The sequence below is a fragment of the Aythya ferina genome (genome assembly GCF_964211825.1).
Source record: "Aythya ferina genome assembly, chromosome: 9".
Classification (NCBI taxonomy): domain Eukaryota; kingdom Metazoa; phylum Chordata; class Aves; order Anseriformes; family Anatidae; genus Aythya; species Aythya ferina.
In genome coordinates this window covers 25223555-25250374 of record NC_140305.1, presented here as the reverse complement: position 1 = coordinate 25250374, position 26820 = coordinate 25223555, and the positions used below count along the sequence as shown (strand labels likewise).

General features: G+C 37.1%; 1 protein-coding gene across 1 annotated transcript in view; it reads left to right on the top strand.

Annotated features, from left to right (window-relative positions):
* LOC311441323 (uncharacterized protein) overlaps positions 1-26820 on the top strand; it is a gene marked incomplete at its 3' end in the record, with an annotated part of 86848 nt that overhangs the window by 32309 nt on the left and 27719 nt on the right. Inside the window, exon 3 of the mRNA XM_084529278.1 lies at positions 472-570. Within this exon, the coding sequence (XP_084385404.1) occupies positions 548-570 (23 nt within the window). The 5' untranslated portion in view covers positions 472-547. The remainder of the gene's footprint in view (positions 1-471; positions 571-26820) is intronic.

Genomic DNA, 26820 nt, shown 5'->3' with positions numbered 1-26820 from the left:
AAGGCCAGTGCTTGTTTCTCAACCTGAGATTGAATTTTGGGATTTATTTCATAGATATACAGTTTCAATTAGTACCCCAATATATCTTAAAAATTTGAAAGAACTTTAATTCATACAGGAAAGTGGGAAGGAAAGACTAAAAAGAAATGTGGGGGCTGGATAAGGGAAGAGCAATGCAAACTTCTAGGCTTCAGTTGCCTCGTGGGGTCCTGTGATATAAGACGCTTGCAGACCAAACTTTTTTCAGCATCAGAAATAAAGCACTGAGACATAGCTCTTGTTTCAGGACTGTGATGCTGGTATTTCTGTCCCACTCTGACCATGTTTAGTATGATTCATTAGCATAGAGTGGTGGAACAACCAAGCAGAAATACGAAGAGTGTTGTGTGATGACACCAGGCATCTGTGTTTTAGCTTTTTTTCTCTCTGAGACATGCTCACAGTCTGTAGTCATGCTGTCTCCAATCTTAGGTTGTGGCATGGGCTTCTGAACAAGTGTGCATTCAGCAGAATACAAAGATGTGGGACTTCACACCATCTGAAGTTGATGTGCTCAAGATGCAGCTTGAGGTATGTCTTAACTGACTTCAGTTTGTTTTCTTGTTTGTTTGTTGATTGTTATTTATTTATTTATTTTTCCTGAGTGGAGCGGATAGTTTGTGAAGTATTTCTGGCCCACTCCATTTCTAACTCCAGATTATGGTCACAGGTCTTTATGCTCATTCAAAACACCCAGATAACTTGTGTTCATCATTGGACATGCCTGTTTTTTGATCTCATGTTTTTGGCTTTTTATCTGAGCACCGTGATTAGATTGCTATTTGAATGAACTCCAAGTCTTCTGTTCTGCATTTGACAGTTTCCAATAAGCCTACATTTCTGATTCATGGATACCACAGCTATAAAATTTGGCACAGAATTATTTTCCATAGCAGTAAGCAAAAATGAAAATCCAGAAATCAAAAAGACTCTTACAGGCAAAGGTTACCCCTTGTGTTGCTTTTATTTCTTCTCTTTTTCTATTATAAAAGCATTTGCAGAACTCAGTTTCCCTGTTACATTGTATTACATCCCGGTTTCATTTAGTACAGAAAATACCTTTTCATTCATTCAACCATGAAGCTATTGCTGTTACAAATGGATTTTTTCTATAAACATCATCCTGTGTAGTCATGTCTGGATCACTTCAAAACAATCTCTTTGAAAAGAGCTGTTGTAATGGTGCCTAACCTTTTGTTTCTCCGTTGCTATCAGAAGCTCTTTTACCTGTTAAGTGCCTCAATAAGAAGTCTTTCAGAATCTTCAAATCTTACCTATCTTTATATCATTTTTTCACTGCTCTTATTTGGAAACTTCAGCTGTCTCTGATGTCTGTTTTTATCAGCTGATCACTGATAAAGGTGTTTCACTGTAACATCCATGGTCTCTCCAAATTATCCATCCTCTCCATTCTCTTTTGATATTTGTTTAATATTCAGCCTTCTCCATGAACATGCAAACTCCTTGGAAAATTTCAGTAGCCTTTCACAATTCCTCTTCTGCCTAAACCACAAACCTCTTTTTTATCAACCTCTTTATTTATCAGCCTTTTATTCCTTTGCTTCTCCTCTCTCTCTCTCTCTTTTTTCTTTTTTCTTTTTTTAATTTTATTTATTTTTTTTTTGTTTGTTTCGAAACTGATGCAATCAAGTTCTCTTTTCAAAAATACAGTATAATTCAAGTGGTACATTGTGATCGAACCTAACAGTGTGTGGCTGTGCAGATGCCTTTTTTCCAATTGTAAAACGTACCACAGCATCCAGACAGAGCTGCTTTGCCTTGAGATTAAACACTAATTCCAGTTATCTAAACTTTCCTCAAAACTAACAGGAAGAGTAATCATTATGTGAAAATAAGATTTATTTTTCAGTTTATATTACATTTGCTGACTTCATGAAGTTAAATCAAATAGTGCCGCTACGGTAAATGTAGCTGAGGAACAGGAGAGCAGAAAGCCTTGGCAGGGATGAGGGCAGAATGGGAAAAGCTGTTGAACAGAAAGACTTTGCTGGGCTCTCACCGGGTAAAGTTGGTGGTTTAATCTTTGCTGAGATGAGGATCAAAAGAGTAAAGAAACTGTTAAAAGACCTTGGGCCTTGCAAAGGAAATAGAGATGAATGAAGAGCCAGCAGCAGGCTGGTGGAGTGGTACGAGCTACTTAAAGGACACGCTGCTTCTCCCAGCACAGCGGTGTTGCTAAGTCTTTGAACAAAACTAATCAAGTCTCTCATGCCAGGAGAAATTACTCTTATGTAAAAAGAAAAAGACAAACAAAAAATGCAAATGACAAGAACAACATTTTTTTGTGCTTTATCCTTTCTTTTGTATGGTAAGCACTGTGGTCTGGCAGGAGAGGAAGGTGCTGGAGAGCAGTTGCAGTTGGTGGTACTGAGATAAGGAGCTGCAGCCAAGGATTAGGTTTAGGATAGGTAAACCCATGAGTTCCCAGTAATGAGTTACTGGGCACACTGGCCCTGTCTGGACTGAGAGTTGCAAATGGCAGTGGGAAGCACAGGAGCTTGCTTACTCCTTGCAGCTGTGTTGGAGGTGCTAAAATACCTGTGAACTCCTTGAATTGTAATAGTAAATCAGAAAGAAGAACGGTACGGAGCTATGATACATGGGTTTTTCTAGAAACTCTTGGAAAGTTGGAATGTAGCATCTGTCTTTCCAGACAAACATATCACAGTTGTCAAATTCTTTTAAGGCAATTTATATATATATATAATTATATATATATATATATATATTCATGTGAACATTCTTTTGTCTATCAGCATCTCTTCTTCTTTACTTCTATTGGTGTAAATTAAAAAAACATGATAAAACTTGCATCATAAGATTTGATGGAAGTTCTTGCCAGCTGCTACTATGTTATTGAGTAATATATCATCAAGATGGTAGTGCGTTTGTAATGATGTATCGCATTGATGCATCATTAGGGGAACTGTATTCTTTGATATATTAGTCAATAACAATTGTTAGTAGGAAAATATTTTGAAAAGTCAAACTCCAAAATCTTATTTTAAAAGTTGCCCATAAATGCATTGTAAATAGAAGAGATATTGACAGCTCCTGTTCTCATGTTATCATCTTTCTGTATGTGAAAATCTGCATACCACGTGCCTTGTGAAGTCACAAGTTTTTGACATAAATAGATACAAAAAGAAATAATGGTAAGAAGGGGAAAAAAGGATCCATCTTTACTTAGCTAGGGAAAAGGGCAGAGAGAGGTCCCTCAAAGCCTAAAGATGAGGTTTTGCCAGCCTATCTCGGGTGTTGGGTGGCTTTCATGCAGAATCCTTGCAGGAATTAGGCTTGAAATCTGCATCAGACTGCTTAGTGATCCTCTTGGTTTTCTATTTAAGTGATTTTTGAATAGAATCAATCTTAATGCACTGTCATCTTCTGTCCCCCCTCTCTCTAATTAACATCCTGTGCTGATGATTACAATTTTAAACTGTGGCTCAGCTTTGTTACCTTATCTAGGTAATTTCTATACCTATAGATGTGTCTATTAGAAGTAAATCGAAAAGGATAAATGGAGCTTAATTTAAGCAGTCATTACCTCATGTTGAGTGGGTGAGAATGTGCAGTATGGGGGAACAATTACAGGTGTCAAAAAGTACGCAAAATATGTGTTTGTTTTCTTGAAACCTTCGTATTTTTTTTCCAATTTTCAAGGATAGATAAAAATACTTTTTTGCTGTATAGAGATAAGAATTTAACCTTCACTATGCAAATTATTTAATAAGCATCATGACCTTATTAAAACAAAGTGCTTTCCTTCCATTCTTCCATATAAACAAGACTGACAATCAAATAATTACTCCTCTGTGGTTATGTAAGGAAATAAATAACTTAGTACATGACTAATCTCATTTTAGGAAGAAGTCTTTTCCAGTGAGCAGTTTTTCAAATACAATTATTAATTGGCAAAGATACTTTTTTTTTTTTTTCTATGTTGGGTTATAGCTAGTGAATAAGAGGTGAAACATGGAATACCAACGAAGATAAATATTTGTGAAGTGCCAAAAGGTTAGATTAATATTTCTTTGGGATTTTTTAAGCCAACAGTGGTTTGATAACTGTGAATGAAGATTTATAAGTATTTCTTGTTATTAAGCATTTTGCAGCGCAGTGCTCCTTTTGGGAGCTGGCTCCTTTCCAAGACCACCAGTAGTTGCCTTCGTGTTCACATATTCAGCGATATACAAACCATCAAGGTTCATAATTTGGGAAAGATGCTATAGAGTTTGAGAGTTTGGTCTCTCATCAGTTTGAAAAGCATGAAATGACCTTTCACACCATATTTTGACCCACATAACATTAAATAAGAGAGAGAAAAAAATAATTAACTGTATATGCATATTTATTTTACTGTCACTAGACGTTGTGGTGGTATGTTACAGGTATTTAGGAGAGAGAACTGTAATTTTGTTCAAACAAGTTTTCATATGTGAGTTCTTCACTAGATGAACCTGAACCAGTGTTCGTGATTCACACAGCAGCCTTCTCACAGACAGGGAAGGTCAGGTCCAGAACTAAATTACAGTGATCCATCTGCCTATAAAATCATATTGAAGTGGACAATGGTTTAGAATTATGCATCTTTTCTATTTTTAAGGATTTATAACTAATATTTTATCCAGAAAGGTGACATCTAAAATAAATTGGGTTCTGCTGCTGATTAAAAACATACAAGTTTACCTACTTTTGTGAGGTCAGTCTGCATTTTCAGGTAATTTTTTTATTCCAGAAGAATTAGAAAGGAAAGAAAAAGTTTCTGTGGTTAAATTGAAGGTTAGGCTTTAAAAGCTGCTGTCAATTTTTACTTGTAGTTTAACCACAGAAAACAATCCTGAGCTTTAAACCAGTTTGTATGTATGTCCTGTGCAACTGACACAGTCCTTCCCATTACACAGGAAATAAAGAAAAATATGCCTGAAAAATATGCTCCAGCTCCTTGCAATAAGAGTGTGCTTTAAGTAAACCTCCTTTGCTCATTCCTTATGTTATGTTTTCCTTGAATTTCCTGCAATTATCTCCTCTGGGACGTACAATTCAGTAGTGAACGTATACTCAAACAATTCCTCAAGTCAGAATGAAAGCCTGAAATCTCAGGGGGAAAAAAAAAAAAAAAAAAAAAGGGAGAATGAAAAATAAATGAATCTTCTCAAGTCATATGAGTGTCTTGCTTCAGTTGACAAAGAACACTGCCATTCACTTTCAACAATCTTATGGCTGCTATAATTAGTGTGATTCCCAAATTAAAATGTTTTCCAGAAATAGTCTGGGAAATTTGTCAGAACTGTCTGTCTTGCAGAAAGTTTTGGCTTGGTAGCATCAGCATTTTCAGACTAAAATGATTTGTAGAAACAAAAAATATCCTGACTCCAGATTTATTAATGTTTTCCCCCAGTTGCAGGTGAACAGAAAGAAAATTATGACTCAGAGAGATGTCTTTGAGGCATACTGGTTCTTAAGAAGATATCCCTGAGGACAGGGTAATTAAGCACTGCTGTAGGTCTTCTCATAAAACCAAAGTGCAGCTGCTAATGTAATGGGCCATGTTCTTTTCTCACCTGGAGAACCACTGTATAGTTTGCCCCAGTTGAATGAAATTACTTCTGGTGAAACTGATTTTTTCTTCATAAAAACGATTGATAGCTTACATAATTTTTGAACTAAATTATGCAATTCTTTTAATTTTCTTTATTTCATCTACCATTTAGCAGATGGGATGCAAAGAAAATTTCATCAGGTTAAAAGAAAAAAAATTGTCCTTGATCAATGTTTATCTTTCTGTTTAATTTTAAAATCATATCTAGTGTCTTGGCTCCCAAAAGCAGATGGGCTGTAGGCTTGCTGTAAATCAACCTTAAAGTAGCTGTCTCTTAACACGTTGGGTTGTAAAATGAAAGGTGCGACTGGAATCATAGGGAGTCCATGATGCATCTTTTGGTTTTTACAGTCATTTCATTGTTATTTTTTCATGTCACTGTTTGTAATTTCAGTGTGACTTAATTTTGCTTTCTTGGAAACTGAAAATGTGGTCCTATGCTCTTTGTGAACTATTTCACTCAGTACATTCCTGTCACTGCTTCCATTGCACTGCCTGGATGTAGTCATTACCTGCTACCTTTATCTGAAGTTCTTGTGATCCTACCTTTTGCCCCCAGTGCATTGTTCACATTGCCATGCCTCAGTTGCAAACAGATGATATCCCAACTAAATCAGTAAATTGCCTCATATTTCATAATGCCAAAAGATGACAGTACCAGTATAACCCAGGACAAAAAAATCTGAAGATTCCACTGGAGCTGTTCCCTAACTTTTGGTTTTACCAAATTTAGTGTTTTATTGTTATTTTTCAATTTGTAATACATTACTGCCCTTACTTTTGTCACCCTATTTTTAGCTCTTTATGCAGCAGTAAAATACTTTCTATAACTTTCAGTCAAAAAAACAGGCAAGGAAAGGAAGAAGCAAGCTGCAGATGGATTACATGAATAACTTGGGACAGAACAGTCTGTGAGTTGTACGGAGTTTTCCAGCTCCTCATTTTGCCAGGAGCTCCTCATTTGATGATCAGTTAGAGTAAAATAACTGTATATAGAAATTTTGATGAAGTGAGTAAGAGCTTTCTCTGTTTCCAACAGACAGGATGTAATCTGTAGACTGTGATAACTTTTTTGGTTTGGTTTTCTTCCTGTGCCTTTGGATCAACTTTGAACTTAATGGTAAAGATTTTAATTCACTATTTTTGGATTCCTGTAGTTGCACAGTAGTGTTTCTTCATCATGTCAACAAAGTCACCAGTTTTGTAAGTAGGTCTCCATTTGGTATTTTTAGAAAGGGCTCCATATGTGCAGCATAACTGCTAGAACATATCAGAAAATAAAATAAAGAGTAAATTCAGATCTAAAATCATAGCCTTTGTATTTTGCCTGAAATAAAAAAGTTTCCTTTACCCATCCTTTCCTCCTCTTACCTTGTGTGTGTTTCACCATTAGACAGAGAGTATCTTGAATGGCCATAATTTTGCTGAAACTGGGAAAAAACAACAGATGAAATTTCTTTTTATAAATGTAATTAAGAAGTAAAAATAAAATGAAATAATTTTGGAAAAGAAACTCAACTTTGGGATAGCTGTAAGGGAGAAAGTTATCCAAATGTCTGGCAAAGGAAATGATCCTTTGCAAGGATCTTTGGAAGGAAAATCTGTGCTCAGCCACTGTGAAAATGTGGTTAAGCTGCTCTAGCATAGTTGTTTTTTGTTTGTTTGTTTGTTTTTATTATTGTAATTATTCAACCATTTTGAAAAACAGAGTCTTCAGATTTTTTTTTCAAACATTTCTAGTTTCTTTAAGGAGAAATCAAAATATCATACTATTTCTTATTAACAGAAAATCTTAGACTGACATTCCCTTCTTTTTCCAAAGGTTTACCTGTTTTTATTTGCTCATGCATTGAGCCAATCTGCAGGGAGAATTAATATATTAGATATACCAAGCCAGCTCATTTTTCTTCTGTCACTTTTGCCATGATTAATGATAGCGAAAGTGTGTTTAACTCTGTTCCAAATGACACTTCTGGTATTGCTCAGTGCTTGGATTTTTTTTTTTTTTGAGTCTGTTATCATTAACTAAAAATAAATTCTAGTTAAACTGTAGAGGCAGATAAAACTACTTTCTCTTTCTTGCTTATTCTTGTTTTGTCCTTTTGGAATGACTACATTTTTGCATTCAAATATTTTGAACATTTCCAGCAACTGTAAACATTATGCAATTAAGCGGCATTTAAACTCATTTTACTTTATAAACACAGTATGATATATTGATATCTTCTTTAGGTGGACAGGTTTGAACTCATAATTGTTAATGCACTAAAAGAGCTCCTGGCCCTGAGGTGACTGGGAAATGAAAATCTGTCTTCCATCTGATAAACCAGCTTTAACGAGAATCAATACCTAAATCTATCACATAACGATATGCTTTTGTAACAATATGCTGCCCTATGCTGCTGGAAAAAAATAGTCAGGAAACCATTAAGTACAGGAAATGCTTTTAACCAGGTTTCTTGTAAACCAGAAAGGGGGTCAGGCAGAAGAATGATGGAAATGGGTTATCATGGAATTACAAGGAAAGAATTTTAGTGCTTGGAGTGTCCTTGAGTTGAATGTAACTCCCATGGGAGTTACTCCACTAGGTCCCCAGGACCTGTTGGTCTGTATAACATATCCTTAGATCCTCTCAAGATGTTAAATAAGAGTGATGTAGTGATTATCACTGATAATAATCACTTTTCTCCTTTTCTCTCTCATGAATGTGAAAGGATTTAAAATTGTATTCTTACCAGCAGGTGGAGGTAGCAATTCCCACCACTGCTTAGTAGTGGGAATCAACATTTCCAGTGTTTCTTCAAACAGTACTGAAGCAGAGAAGGAAGTACTGAGGAGGTGTATACCTCCAGTGCTCCTCTTAACAAGTCCATGCTGATAGATGTTAGCTTTAGTGAATATTTACCCTGTGAGTGTCTCCTATTTTTGATTCATGGCAAAGCAAAACTCGCTATTATCAAAGTACATTACTTCATAAGCAATCTGCCCATCAACCAGCTAGAAAGACAAAAAAAAAAAAAAAAAAAAAAAAAAGGCATTATTAATGCAGATCAGTAATACTGTGTGAAAACTGTTCAGCTACTGTGAAAACTGCTCATCCACCAACAGGCAAAAAGAAAAAAATTGAATTATTAATGTGTATTATTAATATTACTCCAAATCCCTTAAAGGGAAATGAAAGGTTTCAGCATTTCTTTTGAAGAGATTTTAGAGTGGTGAAGCTAGTATATGCACAGCAGCTGTCTGCAGCATATTAAAATAACATAAATAATGAATGAGTTATGGAGCATCATCCCACTAGAAAAGCAAAATATGCATTGTTAATGTATATTATTTGTATTAAATGAAATCCCAAGAAAGATAATTTTTAGGAATTGGGGAGTGGCTGTCTTTTTCAGACTCACTGAATAATCAATGGACAAAGTGAAATCATATATCATGAATAGATATATTCATGAATATATCAAGAATCTCAAAGAATCTTCAAGAATCTCAAAGTCCTGTTTGAAAGCTGCTGTGTCTCAGTGGAAGTTACTGCTTGTGTCTCAGTGAGGGCAGGTCAGAAATGGAAAATGCTGGGTTCAGTTGTTCCTGTACCAACTGTTTCCTATGCGATCAAGGACATATTCTGCTGAAAAGAGGAAAGAAGGGAAAGAAAAAGAGTGAGCATTGTCAAACACTTAGCTTGTGAAATTGATGCAAAACTCAACTGTTTATTCTGTTCAGGGTGGGCAGCAGTATTTTTATTTTATTTTATGACAAGATACAGGAAAATAGAAATGATGGAAGTTAATTTAAAAAAATTGAAGGGTAAAGTGTTGTACCAGTTGGGCTTCATCCTTCATTAATTTGTTCTTTTGTTCCAAAAAAGCTTTTGCATTTTCCCTGTGGTTTAGGGATGTGTCTTTGGCTTTAGTCGTAAAGCAGAAACAAACATGCACAAATGTCCTATTTATGTCATCTTTGAAACAGTAGAGTACATAACCCAAGAGCTTCAACAAGGCTGTTGGAACTATAATCTATGTCAAATGTTAGGTCAAGAAAATAAATTAGATGTATTTTATGTCACAGAATCTCTTGGTTTCAGGTCACTGAGCCCATTTCTTAAAACCTGTTACACTTCTTAACCCATTTTACGTTATTTTAAAACATTATCAGATATGCTGTATAGAATAAGCCTAACGTGTCTTGATGGTTTGCCGAAACTGAAATATTTTTATTGAATAGTCCATTCTTGTAAATAAGTCCCAGTGATGTCAGCAGGAATGTTGAATGGGAAATCTCGAGGGCCAGATTTGGCCTGGTGTTCAGAAGCCTAAGGGCAGCAGTAAGTATGCAAAGCAATTTTTCAAAACACAAACGCTTTACTTCCACTGGAGACCATGGCAGCTGGTCCTGCTGCACTGCTTAAAATCCCACGAGAACTTCATGCGAGTGGATCTGTATGAAGTCCAATGAACAACAGCATAGGCTGAGATGTGTAGCTTTTTGTGTTCAGGTACAATCCATTCCTAGCCCTGGAATGCGTAGTGCTATGTCTCCGCATTGCCCTGGCACCGCACCGACTAATGGCTGGGTGGGACACGTGGCTGAACAGTACCTAGGCCCGTAAAGTGGTTCTATTGATCTAGTAAAAGGATTATTTTGAGAGTGAATGTGGCTTTATTCAGCCTAGTGAACATTTTACTCATCTGCGTAGTCCCAGCAGAGATCATCTGCCTCTCTATCAAAGGTACTTTTATGGTTGTCATCTGCACTGTGGCTGAGTGCTTGCAGTCTTCAGTGGTTTTATCCTCTCAGCACCGCATTTATCTCTCTCTGTCTGTAGATAGCAAGGCACAGAAGGAGTAAATGGCTTCCTGAAGATAGCCTAGGAGGTTTCTGTTGGGGAAGTGCAAAAAAACAATATCTCAAAACGCAAGATTAGCACTGCAATCACTGCTCTATTTTTCCTCTCCAGCAAGGGGTATGTGTGCAGGAAGGGCCAGTGTCTGTGAGGACCCAGCAAGGGACTCATGCAGATGGCTGTGTGTACAGTCCACGATAAATAGCACGTTCTTTCTGCAACATGTTCTGGGCTGAAGAAAGACCAGACTTTCTTTGAAGCTGTATTTAGTCTCAGGATCTTTTATCTTCATCTACAGTTCGTACTGCAGGCTTATTTTGGCTACATTGCTGAACGCCAAATATTGATTATTACTTTTAAATATAGAAAGAAACTCCTTTGCCCAGCAGATTGTCTAAGCTTTAAAAGACAGAACAAGTTTTAGTTTATAGGCTTTTATTTTTGCAGACCCAAACAACTGCAGAACAGATGGTTCAGCTGGTAATGTAGATAAAAGGCTCTGTAGATTAAACAGTTGGCCATTTCTATTTCATTCTTGCTCTGGCATTTTGCCCCACTTTTGCATCATTGCATATAATATAAAATGAGGCATTTCTGAAAGTTCGTAACTTTTAAAACTCCTTTTAATGATGTATGGTTTATCCTGTGTAGGAAAATGAACAACCTTCAAAGTGAAAGTTGACCTAAAGAAGTAAAGATACAGAGTTAAGAGTTGGTTCAAAAGTGTTGGACTCTCTCTGGAATTCCTGATGAAATTAATATTTTGGCTTATGCTTTTTCTCCTTCTGTTAAAGCCACTTGTCCTAAATGGACTGTGATAAGAATGTGTTGCCTAAAAATACTTTTTTTCTCAACACATCTCATTCAGTTTAGTATGGACATGGTTGCCTTCTATGCCAGTTAGTTAACTTACGTTACCAATTTAAGACTTAAGGTAGGGGAAAAAAGCATAGGTTCTCTTCATCCTGTCATAGTTCATGCTTGGTGTCAACTTAGAGAACGTTTGATTGCATTTGTTGTGTCTTCAGAAAAAACTCTTGCTCCTTTAGACTTCTCAGATGGTTTGTTACAAGGTACCTGGAGGCAGTGTACATGTGCATTAGGTCATGTTAACGAACCCTGCCATGTTTTGGGACCAACCCCTCAAAGCGTTTAAATATGTGGAAGTCTCACTGAAACTGGTGGGACTGATCATGTATTTACAGTGAAGCAACCACTTAAACCACTTAAATGTTTTGCTGAGTCAGAGCCTTGATCTGGAAAGTGATGGTGATTATTTCTGTCATGGCAGTCTCCGTGTGTGGTGTCATTGTGTATGATAAGAAGGTCCTGGTCATGAAGTGAGGGCTTTTCTGCACCACCGGCTGCCTTGAATATTGCACAAATCTCTGAGATTTGTAAAACTTCATTTAATGTGTTGACTTGAGTGTTAGATTTTCTTAGTGTAGCCACTGTATTAATGCCAGAAACATTGATGGATTTGGCAGCAATAATTGATTACACCAAAGAAGCAGCTCTATTAAGTCCTGTAGAGACCAAGTTAAAAAAATTGCTTACAGTTCCCTTATTATTTATTTATTTATTTTCAATGTGGAACAACGTAAGCTGGAGCATCTCAAATAAAAGATGGATTTTCCTCTTGTGCCTGGGACAAAGCTCTGCCCTGTCCTCAGTGCCCCTGCATGCTTACATTTCCCCCCCCAGTGTCTCCATTGTCAGTTCTACTCATTTCCTTTCTTTTCCATGTGTTGCATTTTTTAATAATCAGTATGATACCCATAAGGACAGAGTTCAAGAAATCCAAATAGTGAGAACTTTCTTATTTTAATTGAGTGTTTATCTCAGCTATTAAATATTCTTGAGAGTTCTTTTATAGAAGAACCTAGAGGTACTCATTAAAATTAATGTGTGGTTTGTTTGTTTATCTTCCAGAAAAGGAAAAACAAACACCAGCATTTCAGATCTCCCTGCTAATCTGCAGAGGTGGGAACAGTGATGTAACTGAGACAGGTGCGATGGAAGCAGGAGCAGGCAAAAACTGGTTTTCTCCTTCTGTGTGTACACTTTTATGAGTACAGCTTTGACTGACTTACTGGCTACATGATATATTTGTTAAAGATGGAAATGAAAGAAGAAAGGAGTAATGAAGGTTAATCCTCAATTTTGAAACCACGAGGTTAGCAAGACTTTCAAGTGCTAGGCGGCAAGGGCAGGAAGCCACACTTCTCAGTTCTGGAGGTCACAAGAGACCTGAAGCTGTACTAAATCGCTGTACTGCCATGGTAGGCTCTAGAAAGGCCAAGAAGGAGATTCTCTGGGTAGGGATGAAATATTTTAGACAAGCTAATTACCTCATGCAGAATATGAATTACCACTTAATACTTGAGACATCCTTACAAATTTTTTTTTTCTTGCTTTAAGGAGTCTTATTTTTTTTCTTTTCTCCATTTGTAATGAAGGTCCTTTGCCCTCTGAGCACTGGCTAGTGCTCAGAAGTTAAACCTGCCAGTGCCAGTGTCAGAATAAAACAAGCATGTGCTGAAAGAACATAAATTGCTGAGATCATAGTGCTTTTATGTAGAAAATGCAAAAGATGAAGGTGGAGGTCTGTGATCTTAAATGTAAAATTCTGCCTAGGAGCCTACACATAGGTAAATATGAAAAATATGGTAATGGCATTCTTCTCTACCTGCATCCCATTGCGTGAGTGTATGTGCCTGCATGCATGTGTTTGGGATTATGGTGTTTAGTGAGGAAGAACTTAGAAACAGTGATAAGAGAAAAAAAGTGGGTAGTGCAGGAGTTGAACCAGTAGGTATCTGTTATTGGCATAAATGTAAAAGGCAAAATTTTATCGCTTTTTCCTGATAAGCTTTTCTAACATGTGAATGGAATGTGTAAATAGATTGCAATTTATTAAAGCACAAAACGGAGATGATAACAGTATTTTAAGTAACTGGACAGGAAAAAGGGGGGTACTCAGAACTGGCTTACTGTGGTTTCTAATGTCTGGGTTCATGTCTGGCTTGTCTGGGTTCAAGGGCACTCTCTGAAAGACTAATGTAATTATTACTGGCACTGATAATGCTGACAAGACTGATTCTAGAACAACAGTGGAAGATAAAGAGAGTTAGACGGTCATTTGAATAATTATATTGAGAAATATAAAATAACAACCATCAATTTTAAATAATCCAGATTATAGAAAGTGAGACTGGGAATTTCTATTAGTCTGAATCAGGAAAAAAAAAAAAAAAGTAAAAGGTTTAAAAGGTTAATTATTTAAAAACCAATGAGTAGACTGAGTGGTCTATTAAACTGAGAAAATATGTATTTCTTTTGGATTCTTATATGAAAATAGGATTTACTGTTTCAGGATGAATATGCTGAATTGTTTCAAAGAATATGGGAATTTAAGTAGCATATAGCAAAGGTTCAGCAAAATAAATAAAATGGACAATGTCCACAAACGTTCCAGTGCCTTGACTACAGCGATATGTTTTTATAGAGTAGCAATGAGATTTCATGGCTTGAAAATCATCTGTGGGTTATACACTTATGGGACAAATCCCATTAATTTCCATCAAGACCAAAGGAAAAAGTGCTAGGAAGGAATAACAAGATGGTTCAGAAGACAACACAACTTCAATTCCAAGACAATTCAATTGAATAATCAGTGCTCATAAACAGTGGGACATCCATTCACAATAAATAAAACTTTATCATCATTTTAAATTCCACTGTTGAGACTGCTAAAGTGGAAAATTATTCTAGTTAAGGTCATTATCACCAGTATCAATGCTTCCATTAACCAGGTGCAGACCAGATCCTACGAACAACATAATCTCTCCTGATTGATAGAGCAGGTGACAGACCTGAGGCCTTACAGCTTCATTTAGGGATGTTTTGTGGACTACAATTTCAGCTCCAGTACACCGATGTAGTTCTGAGCATCGCGTTTAACTTAGAATCTAGACCAGTGAATGTACTTTCATGTAATATCTTTCCAGGAAGAAGAAGTGAGTTTCTAACTGAGGTGAATTTTACTCCTTTACATTTACTGTAAAGGAGTAAAAAGCAATTATAAAAGCAATGATAAATATGCTTCCTCTACTGATTATACTGTATGGCTGAAATGTTGTTTGAGATCTCTGCAAGTCCATGCTCATGAATTGTAGAAAAGCAGAGGGACTGATTATATAGGTGAACTGAATAGCAAATAGCAATGTTTAGTTTGCTGAAGGTCTTATGGCAACAGAGTGAAGACATTGGTGGTTATTCACTTGCTTTTAATAGCACCTGAAAGAATAGGGGTGAGGAAGGAGAAATGCCATTAGAAGCTTTTTTTTCTTTTCCTTCTGTGTTCCAGTCCCTCATCTCATCCTCTGTTCCTCTTTTCCTTCCCTCCCCTATTGCAGTAAATATTGATTTGTGGGCAGGAACAGAAGGCACTTTGCCTGTGCTCATTCTGAGCTCATCAGAGAGGGAGGTGAGTAGGAAAAGGCTCTCCTTAGTGACATTGTTCTGAGTCCAGAAATTACTCTGATATTAAAAAAATATATATAAGTATTATGCTGAAAAACAAAAATAGTTGTCATTGGGAGTTAGAGGTAGACTTGTGCTGCTGAAGAGTTCTTAACTGCCATTGTAAATTGTAGTCCCGTAGTCCTCTACTGGAGAGCTCCAAGGTAATATTCAGAAAAGGTCAGTGGCCTGACACCACTCTTGGTGCAGGTAGAAATGACAATGTTATTTTCAGGTTTGTTGTGGAGATGTCGCGTTGTTTTACACACAGCTGGCCTCTATGGATTTTATCCTATTCAAGTAAGTGGCAAGCAGACTGTTCCAAGCATGAGTTGTAGAGTGCCCATGTACTGCGTGCTGCTCAGGGAGTTGCTCATCTGTCATCAGGCAGAGAATGATCCAGATCGGACCTTGACACTTCAGAATTATGACAGCATATGCTGGATAAATGGAAAATTCTTGCTTACAGCAGAGACATATTTCATCTACTTAAATGTCATAGCCGTGTCTTTAGTCTTTGCTGGTTCATGGAAGGTCAGGTTCTCAGCTATTTCTTGTATGACCTCACAAAGTGCAAGCTTGAAGTCAGTCTCACAGCTCAGATGCTCAACATGATTCAAATAGCCACATACAAGTAACTGTGGTCTCAAAACCTTAATTGTGAAGTACATCAACTAAATTATCATGCTAATTATTTGTTTTTCTTTATGAACACACCTAAATTCCTTAGAAATCTCTGGTTTGCACTTCCATCAGTTTTCTTTTCTTCATCAGTAATGACAAACTGAGGAAGCTTTGCTGAGAGCCAGGCCAGCTAGGTTACAAAAAACAAAAAAAAAAAAAAAAAAAAAACCAAAAAAAAAACACGTGCCAAATTTTACTGTGAAACCTAAATTGTGCAAGAAAACCAGGAAGAATATATTTGGTACAACAAAAATTTAGAGATATGTTCACAAGAGCCAGCAAACCAACAAAGCACACTGGTACTTAATTTGTTATTAAAAAAAAAAAAAAAAAAAGGCAATTTAACAAGATAGTTAAGTGCAATTCTAACTTTAGTCAGGCTGACTTTGTTAAGTTTGGGCAGATGCCCAAGTACTTTGCTTATCAGTCCCCAGAGTTGCCATCAGCGTTATTACAATTCCTAGGTTTTACTCTTCCAAGAAAGCATATACCTATCTTGCTGTAGATCTCTTTGCTATGAAGCTGTAGGCTGGTTTCTTTTCTTCAGTTCATCTGACACTTGGGCAGGTATCCATCTTTGTGTCAACCATCTCAAACATTTTGTAATCATCCAAAAAGTTAGAAACCAACTGGGAGAATCGTATTACTGCCTAGCTCTGGAGCTCTGATACTCAAAAAGAATAGCCAAGGCATTACTTACTTGAAAGCCAGGTGCTGATATAGCAGGCAGAAGGATCTTATAGTCCAATAACCTTGAGAAATTAGTGGAGAAGGAAAGATAAAGCCACTGTTAAGGAAAAATTCATTAGGTAACACTTTTGTTTCTGATGCATCAATGGATGCAATTAAATTTTTGGCAAGAGCAACAGTATTAAACATTTTGTCCAGAAGGTTGTTATAGCTTGAATTGAGAGGCTGGACAACTGAACAACAATTGTCATCAAAACATAGGGGAGAAAAGTTTGCTGTTTAGCAAATCACAAGACGAAATGCTGACATCCTGGTGGGATTTTTCAGGCTGGCTTCCTGTCAGAGATGGTGCTCCCAGTCCCACCTTAAGTGAAGGTAAAAACTTATGCTCACAACTGGGATAGAGCCTGAAATGACAAGACAAAATGCAGACACGGTATATAATTATTCCTCTGTCACATAAAATATTTCATTCAATTTTCCTGCATTCTACAAAAACAAAAACAAAACAAAACAAAAAAAAAAGCCAGGAAAAGGGGGAAAGGAACATGAATTCTGCATGCAATTAAATCACATCCTTTTTACGAAATGTAGACTCTTCACTTCTTATTTGACTTCAGTGATAGAAACCTTAGATACCACATAAATTATGCAGATTTCCCTTTGGAGACTTTTTTTTCTTTTTTTTTTTTTCTTTTTTTTTTTTTTTTTTCTATACCAAAAATGTGTCTTTTAAAGAAAATTCAATAAAACTCAACACTTTGAACTGGCTCACACCTTCTGAATGCCTTCCCTAAGACTGTTGCTTGCTGCCTACCAAAAGAGACAGTTCTCCCCAGTGATGATTTAGTGCAGCTGGGCATAAAATAAGTGAATAATGGAGCGCAGCCACTTTTTTTTTTTTTTAAATGTTAAACAATTCAAGATGATGCTTGTCAAGTCAGTGTGTAGTTCTGTTGCCCTTGTGCAACAGAACATGTGTTCATGAAAGATCCTTATTTATTTTCAGGGTATGGTAAAGGATAGTTGATCTAAACAAGGGGTAAGGCAAAGACTTTGGCGGAAAAAAAATAATATATATATATATACACACAGTGAGAGAAATAAATATATTGTTCAGCTGAAAAATATCTTTGTTCAGTAGCTTCAGGACTTGTCATGAACTTGAAGGATATGTCTGACCCCTCTGCAGAACTTTAGTTAAGAGTTTAGTTCAATAAAACGAATCATAAGGGTAGTCATCAGTATCACAGTAGTAGGTGGCTCCGAGCCTGATAAACATGTATTACTTATCCTTTAGATGTCCCTTACAGAATAACATCCTGCTTTCCTTTCAGTGTAATAAAAGGAAGGTATCAAAGGGTTCTTCTGGGGATTTCCCCTGGCTGCCAGACTAATTAACCAGAGTAGAACTCTTTGTATCACGACTTTAGACTTTGCTGCTTGTATTTATCAAGGAAGATCAGCACAGGGTTTTCTGTTGTTTTATTTTGGGGCTTTTTACCTATTGAATTGAGTGAGATGTAAATTACATATGTTCTGCTTTGCGTTGTCTGTCTCCATCTGTGTGTGAGGATGTAAAGTCTCTCACCCCTCTGTTACGCCCCCTCCCCCCCCAGTAATCTGCTGTTTATTTTCACTAATCTTGCCAAACACTGTTCCGTACAGTTTACAAACAAATAGTTACATGAACATATCTTCAGAAATACGTCTGTTCTTAAGAACACAGAAAGAGTGAGGAAGACATCCTCATAGCAGGAAAAGGATTGATAACTGACCTGCCAGGAGTGCTCCTTGCTCATAGAACTGGGCAGCCATGGTGTGTGCTCCCGCCTTGCTTCCTCTGAGATCAAAAGAAAAATTGTACGAGTCGGTTGTCAAGAAGGGCCATATTTTACATGATGGACTTTGACAGTAGATGCTATCATGATAGCTACGCCAAGCATTCCAGTTTATGGCTGACTGTGACATACTGAATGCCAGTTTGGTCTAAGCATCTACATTTAGCACTTACAGCAAACAAGACTTTGTACTTTATAACCAATGCAGTCTGGTTTTGAGTGCATTTACGTGTTCAACAAGGTGGGTGGCTGCCTATGTTCAGCTTGTGTTTGGTTGTGTGCGTGTGTTTGGAGGGGTGTGAATCACCTTGCCGACAGGAGGCAAAACGTTAATGAATATTTTACAAGCCTCTCACAGGGTGATAACTGTCCAAACACGTGCGTACATCTGGAAGCTATATTCCACTGAAATACAATACATTTCCATACCAGTATGCCTAAAACACCATGTACCGTGTTGTTAAAAACAACATTTATTAGACCTGCTGACTGATATCACCCTCAGTTTGTGGGTAATGCTGCAGTAACTCCCACTTCTTGTTGTAGTGGGCAACATAAATAATCAGTCATGGTGACCCATCTACTTCTAGAGCAGACTGTGTAATAGCTTTGCCTTTACTGAACTGGTTGTGATGAATCCAGAGTTATAATGTACACATAGCAACAAATGCATTGAGGAAATTCAGGTGTAAAATACATTTGCAGAAACTCAGTTTACTCCCAAAGTTTCCTTGATAGAAGAAGAGAATGGGCTTACTGACATGTAATGTATTTCCTACCTCAGTGGTTTGCAATCTAGTAAGGGACTCATCCCACCAAAGCACAAGGCATAAGAATTTTCCTTCTTGTTAACTCTCTCTAGAAAGAAGGAGCTATGCCATCCCTACTATCTTATCATCTGCCAAATATATATATATACACCCATATCTAATTTTTCGAAAGGTCACCTCTACTGAAATCTTAATTAGATGTTGATGCTTTTAAAATATGAATAGGCTAAAATTCAATTAGAAAAAGTCTGTTTCTCAGTATCAATATAAGTAACTATGTTTTTTTGTTTGTTTGTTCTTTTTTGGTGCTGTATGTATCCCAAAGCTTTATGGGGAGAAGGAATTTTTTGTTATTTTTACTTTACTTTCTTCTTCTCAACTTTCTGCTCAGAAGGAAAGCAGGCTTATAAATTTAGGAAGAAAGTTAGTGCTCGTTGAATTTCAATCATGAACTGAAATTCTTGTAATTGTGAATTTAAACCCAGCATTGCTGCCTAATAAATTAAAAACATTAATAATCTGGTATAGTGAAATTAAAACAATTAAATATTATTAGCTAGATAGCCTAAGAGCATAGGGCTTCTGTATGAAAATGTGTGCTGTATAAGGATTGCAAAAATCCCAGTAGATGGAGAAAGCTTAGTCATTCTTTCAACTTTATTCCTCATTCCTCTCCTAATTCTCTGTATAACAGTCTGGATTTTTCTTGAAATTAATTGTTTTAATTATGGCAAATGGCTTGAATGGCTTCTGTGTGAGGAAAGAATTAAAACTCTGGGACGGTTTAGTGTGGAGAGGGGACATAAAGAGGGCACATGATGGAGATATACAAATAATGAATTGCCTATACAGAAAGTAAATCTGGTGCTTTCACTTATCCTTTCTTATAATACAAGAACCAGGGGACTTATAATGAAACTGAAAGGCAGCAAAATTAAAACCATTAAAGAAAATAAGTATTTACACAAATGCATAATTAACCTGTGGAATTAATTCCCACAAGAGTTCAGTGAAGCCAAGAGCTTAGTGGGGTTCAGAAAAGGATTAGACATTTATATGGATAATGGAAACGTCTGTAGTTGCATTGGATGGAGTGAGGAGTATAAAGGGAATGCGGGACTGCAGCTCCTGCTGAAGACAGTGACAGTGAGATGAGGTGTATAAAACCTAAGGCAAACTGCACCGGCAAACCACAAACTAACACGGGGAGGAGGAAAATGTCTGAGGTAGGGAGTAACCCTTCAATAATTTTTCATTTCATTTGGGTAAATATGGTTGTTTCATCTTCTCCTGAAGGAGATTACACTGTGATGAGGTGATGTGAAAATTACATGCATTTTTGTACTCATTTTACCCCAACTGAGCCAAAGAATAGAGGTTTTAAGATTGGGTGAAAATGAATTTAGAGCAAACTGACTGTTGTTATCATATACAGTTGTTATCACAGCATTCCTGCAGCAACGTGTAATAAATAAATATAATTCATCTTTGAGAACCAGATTAATTTTCACCATCAGATGAGATGTGGTTCAATGGGAACTGTATGGTGACAGTATTACTGGTATTGACTTACTGTGCATGCTGTTCTGCCCATCCAGTGTTTTAGTGTATCGAATTTTTCTGAGGCACTAACATTTTAAATCCTGTAATAACATAATTTCTACAGACATAAGTTGTCCACAGTTCATTGGGTTCCTAAAATAATCCATGTTAGCTTTTCTTGTCAGGGATCTGTGCCAATATTCAGAAGACCAAGGCAATTTGATGACCTACATGACATAATTATTAAGCCTGTTTCCCCCTTTGCTGCTAATATCATTATCTAAACTAGGTTCTCCAAAGTGATGTACCAGTGCACGTGGGGACTTGTTCTCTCTAAACACAGATGTTGCAGAAGAAGATCAGAAATGTAGCAGACATATGGTAGGTCAGAGGTGGATTTCCACTTCTGTTTTGTTCATTAACCTTTTCAGGATCTCTGCCAAAAGGAGCACAGGGTGTTTTGACCCCTACATTGATGGTCTTCATGAACCTGCTTGTGCGAGTAGGTTTTCTGGTTCATCATCACTGTTTTGAATCAAAGCAGGAATTCTACCTCAGCACTGTGGGATGCTGCAAAAGGCTTCTCATTCATGCTCAATTGATTTTGCAGCAATCTTAAATGTTTCCCAGACCATGTATTTATGACCTGCTTCATTCCGGATGATACTTGAAAGCTCTAAAACATGATGGATATGATGTAAGGTAGTTCAGTAGCTGCTTTTCCTCCCCACAGCTGCATGTCTAAACTGTAATTTGTGTTACTCTTCTAGTAACACAAAGTCTGGATGCTATCACCATTTGTAAAGCAAATATTTTAACTTTGAGTAACAAATTATTTCTGCGTCAGAAACTAAGACTGACTCACAGCTTTGAATTGTTGCAGATTTTGAAGATTGTTTGGGTTTAACCAGCATTAGTATTTATGGTTCAAATTGCTTGGGTAGGTAGAAATAAGATTCACTAGGTACTTCAACTTACAAGCCTTCCCTGAGCTTGAAATGTGATAATTATAGGCAGGATAAAGAAAATGTACTAAATAAAAACTCCTTCCAGGCGTACTCGCAGCCCGTAGCAGTCCAACAGCCACTGTGAGGACCTTTTCCACCTCACCCTCGCGTCCTTGCTTGCTTCCTCAGCTGCTTGCTCTTTCTCCAATGTGGGAACAGTCACCATCCTGCCTCAGCAGGGTCTGCTGAGCTTTACTGGGCAAGCTCTGCTGGCTTTGTAGTCCATGTTGAGGAGCCACTTCTATGTCTGGAAGAGGCTCCTTTAAACTCAGAGGCGTTCTCAATTCCAGCTGATGAAAATGCACCAGTAACACCTCATTATAAGCTATATTTATACAGAGACTGACATTGTCTGAGGGAGCATGCACAGCTGAGTGTGCCTTTAAAGCATTGTCTTCTTTAAACTTATCTTTTATGTGTTCTTTGTTTGAGAGCTGCTTTTGTAATTTACTTGAAGTCAAATTATGAAAGAATCCTGATCCAAATGAGTCACTGTCCCACTAGATAAGATGCAAGAAATATTAAATGTTCTTATGTAGCTTGCAGATCTGAAAGTGAAATTCATTCTTTCCCTTTAATGCCGTTTCTTCCTCTCCATTCTGATGACTCATTTGGTGAAGCATTATGGTGCCAATTTTTTTCTTCTTCTCAAAGCTAACAGGTGTTTCTTGGATTTGCCTCATCTGTCATGAATCACCATAGAGTCCAACTGGAGATTTTCCATTCAGTATTTGGGCAGTGCCTTGCACATTGGTATTCTGTGCCTGGTCCCACCATACCCAGTCCACCCCCAGTGTCACGGTTGAGTATGGTCATTGCTTGACAGCTGGGTCATCAGATTCACATCGTTGTCTGTGCAGGGTGGATTTATTGTACAGAGCGCCCAGGGCACCTGTATCACATTATGTAAATGCAGCCACTTCTGCCCTAAGTTGTTGTTTACTCTTGGAATGTGATTACAAGCAGGTACCAGTCCTGAATTGTTTTGTTTTCTGAGAAGATCAACATTTGAAAATGGTAACATCAACAATTATCCTTATGCAAGACTTTTTTTGTTGCTATTACAGTGAAGTGAAAGCTTATTATAATAAGTTTGTATTGACCAAATTCTCATCTTTTTAAATTTAAATGCTCTGTCAGAATGAGATGAATGAGTAGATTATTCAAAATACAACACACGCACAAGTTCTCATCAGTCTTTACTTTGGCAGACAGTGCTTACATGCATCTAAAAGCATACGGAGCAAAACTGTCCCCATTTGGTTGGAAATGCCAAACGGCATTTGACAAACATTAATTTGTTTTCATCTCATTGTAGTGCAATATTTTATTTGCAAGATGCTCAGACCTAATTAAAAATATTTTGGACTTATTAAAATCTCATGGAAAATATCAGACTCCTTTAATTGTGATCTGATAAACCAAGAATCCTGTGTAATTGGCCCAATTTTATTCTGAATCTGTTGGAGCAGTAATTGCCATAATACCAATTTAAAAAATACTAAAACAAAAATGCAAGTCCACTTGCTGTTCTGATCTGTTTGGTTTTATGATATTTTCTGTATTTAAATTGTTTCCAGGAAATGCAAGCAAAATAATTTCCTTCAAAATTTTCATTGTTATATATTTCAGTATTTTAAAAAATAATAATAATAATAGTAATAACTATATCCTCATTTTGTGAAACTGATATTTTCATAAAAATGTTATTTTTGTTTTGCTACTGCTCATCATTGTGATAATTCACTTGTATTTAAGAAAGCAGTTAATGCGTTGACGTTGTTTTATATACCATTTAAAAATATGTACAGGCAAAGTCTTGACCAAATACCACTCTTCTCTTTTTCCTTGAAAAAGAGGTATAAAGAAAAGCTAGAACTTTACAATTTTCAGAAAACTGAATCCACATCCTTTTGGATGAATTATATTTTGAGAAGTCTCAAAATTTAAAAAACAAATTCTTCTGTCTTCTGTCTCTTCAGCAGAGTAATAGGAAGATCAAACAGAATTAAAAGAAGTCTAACGTGGCACTTGTCAATTTAACAAATCATTTCAGTGCGGTTAGAGAACCAGTATAAATTAGACTTGAAAACTGTTGTTGTAATTCCTGAATTTCATCAAGAACTAGAAGGATGAAATAGGGTAAGGAACTGGTATAATGTGTATGTTTGCTATCAGTCCCATGAACAGCATAATTACTATTTTTATCATTGCGAGTTTTTTAAGTTATACCTATTTATCATTTATTAATATATTGCTTATCCTACAGCCCATTATTCACTGTAGCACTGTGAGAGAAGGGGGTGGATTAGTCTCACTAGTCTGCTGCTGCTGTTGTGTGGCAGTCACAGTGACCAATTCATGTGCTTTGCAAGTTTATTTTCAAAATAAAACCGCTAGCAAGGTTAATTACAAACAGGAATATTTAATTGTAGGTTTAGCACTCTTAAAATGTGCTGATTCAGTTGAGAACACTGACAGACTTACTATGAAGGCTGATTATATATACCTTAATTATTATATAATTTAATTCAATATAAATAAGGCCTTCTTGGTATAATGGCTCTCTGCCATTTGTGATTAATATTTCATTAGGCATCAAGCCACGAAAGCACTTAAGCAGGTGCTCAATTTTAACCACTTTAGTCAATTATACTTAGAATTAGGCATATGTTCCAATGCTTTGCTCGACTGAACCACTATTCCCCAAACCCTAGCTGACCTCTATGTATGTCGTTTATAGCAGTGAACTTGTGTTTCTTATCACAAGAGATTAAAAATAAGAAATTCCTTTATTTCACCCCAAAATTAAATGTCTAGATTTCAAGGAGGAGATCATGTCCTTTGTTACAGCATACAATGTAACTAAGTGAACAGTTTTCCTAAAACCTTGCTTCTCTTTCATCTTTAGACTATCCAGGTGGCAATCAAATTAATGAGCTATGCATTATAGTTATGCATTATCAGTCTTGAGAGACAAGCCAGTATATCATAAGTGCCTGTTGATAGAGGGTAAAGTTTTCTAAACCTTTTTCCCTTGTATTAAATACATTAAAATATTGATGTACCTTTTCCATAATCCATCAGAAAAATCTCACTCATTATCTTCTTTTCATGCTGGTCTTTGCATCTCCAGATTTTTTTCCTTCACATTATTTTAATTTCTGATTTTTGATTTACAGTATTTCAAAAGATACCAGGAGTAAGCCTTTTAGAATCATAGGTTAAAAATGCAGGCCTGAAGTCTGTGGTCAATTTAATACACATTTTTCAGTCCTTCAGCGGGTTCTGCTTCTGCAGAAGTCGGTGGCAGAAACCCATTGGAGAAGTGCACTGGAGCAGGACAGGCATTTAATTATTTGTCTCATGGCACAATACTGTGGAGGCTGTTGCTTTAGCTAGAGCTAAATAAACTGGCTTCACAACCTGCAGCAGTATGGCTGTGCTGGTGTGGAGCTGATAAATTCAGAAGCAGTGGAGCTGGAGGAAACCAATGACCCAACACCAGGGTAAAGTGGCACATATCTGGTAGAAAAATCTATGGGTTTACTATATCATACTATGTAAAACGAAGTGTAAAAAAAACACCATAATTGTGAATTTTACTTTTTGTATCTTGGAAGCTCAGCCTGGTGGCCACATGGTGCCTACTCTGACATCTGCTCACTGAGTGACAATGCTTCTCTGGGCAGAACGACCAGTGTGTCTACAAACTGGAATCATTCCTGTCCTGTCTGTTGAATTTTGCCATGAATAAAAACATAGAATAATGAGGGTATCCATGTAGTGTGAAAAAGAGAAATGTCAAAATGTTGATGGTGAGAGGTATTATCTATGGCAAAGCACTGGCCCGAGGTTTCCTGAACACAGACAGCCCTTTCAGAGAATTGGGCTGGGCACAAAAAGAAGGATATAAGGGCTGTGTCTGCTTTTCTTCTGGGGCAGAGGTTTCCTCTGTGTTCACAAAGACTCATACTAAGTCCTTCCCCAAAAGTAAATACCCAATGCCACTGAAATCATTGTGTAGGATTTAATTTGAAGCTTTCAGTGAGGATGTAAAACAAAATCTGCTACGTTTTGCAAAGCACTTAACTGTTTTTGAAAAATGTCTTTTTCTAAAAGTAAATTATTTTTCTGTGCATGGTATTGCTACCCTATAAAAGTTATTGTTCCCAACATGGGGAAATTACCCTACCAAATGTAATGTTGGTATTGACTTCAGGTTTTCAACTCACTATGGATGTTGATGCCAAGAGGCATCATGTGCAGGTGCATAGCTGGATCTGTACAGTGCAGCAGGGAGGGTGGAAGGATTGGGGATTGTCCTTGTACACCCAGAGAAACATCGAGTTAAGAGACAAGTTCATGAAACAAGTCAAGGTATTTCTTTCAACTATTTATGATTACATCAATATGTGTATCTTTGTTGCCCTGGCAGCCAGGAGGGCCAGCTGGGGTCTCCCAGGCACAGCATGGCTAGCCAGTCAAGGGAATCATTCCTGTCCTGACTGTCTGAAGGGACTGCCCCTTCTTGCTCTGCGCTGGTGCGGCATCACCTCAAGCACTGGGGTGCCATGGTAGTATAAACAGGACATAAAACCATTAGAGAGTGTCCAAAGGAGAACAATAAAAAATGTGAAGGGTCTAGAGGGGAAGACATATGAGGAGAGTCCCTTGATTTGTTCTGCCCAGAGCAGATCAGGCCAAGGGGAGGCCTCATGGTGGCCTGCAGCTCCCAGGAACATGGTCAGAGCCTGGCAACACTCAAGGAGTGCTTGACCAACGCTCTCAGGCATGTGGTCCAATTTTTGGGTGGTCCTGTGTGGAGCCAGGAGTTGGACTTGATCCTTGATCCTTGTGTGTCCCTTCCAACTCAGGGGTGTTCTGAGGTTCTAATACTGACTTTTGCTTTGAAAAGTGTGGTGTTGCTATACCTCAGTATCCCTGCTTTTCCCTCTTTCCAGAACATTGTATTAAAAGCTTGTCCTCCATTTGTAGTTCCACACCCCATGATCCTGCTCTGCATCTATTGTTGTAAAGGAAAGAATAGTGCCTTTCAAGAGTCACTAAGTATAGCAAATCCATTTTAAAAGGAGTGAGGTTCAAAAAAAAAAAAAAAAAATTGATTTCTAATTGTATTGTATGGGTGGAAAATGAAACAGAAGACATGGATCATATTGCAAATAGCCAATTTGTTCCTGAAACAATTTCACTGTGGTAACAGGCACGGATAGGACTAAGTGGTTCAGGATGT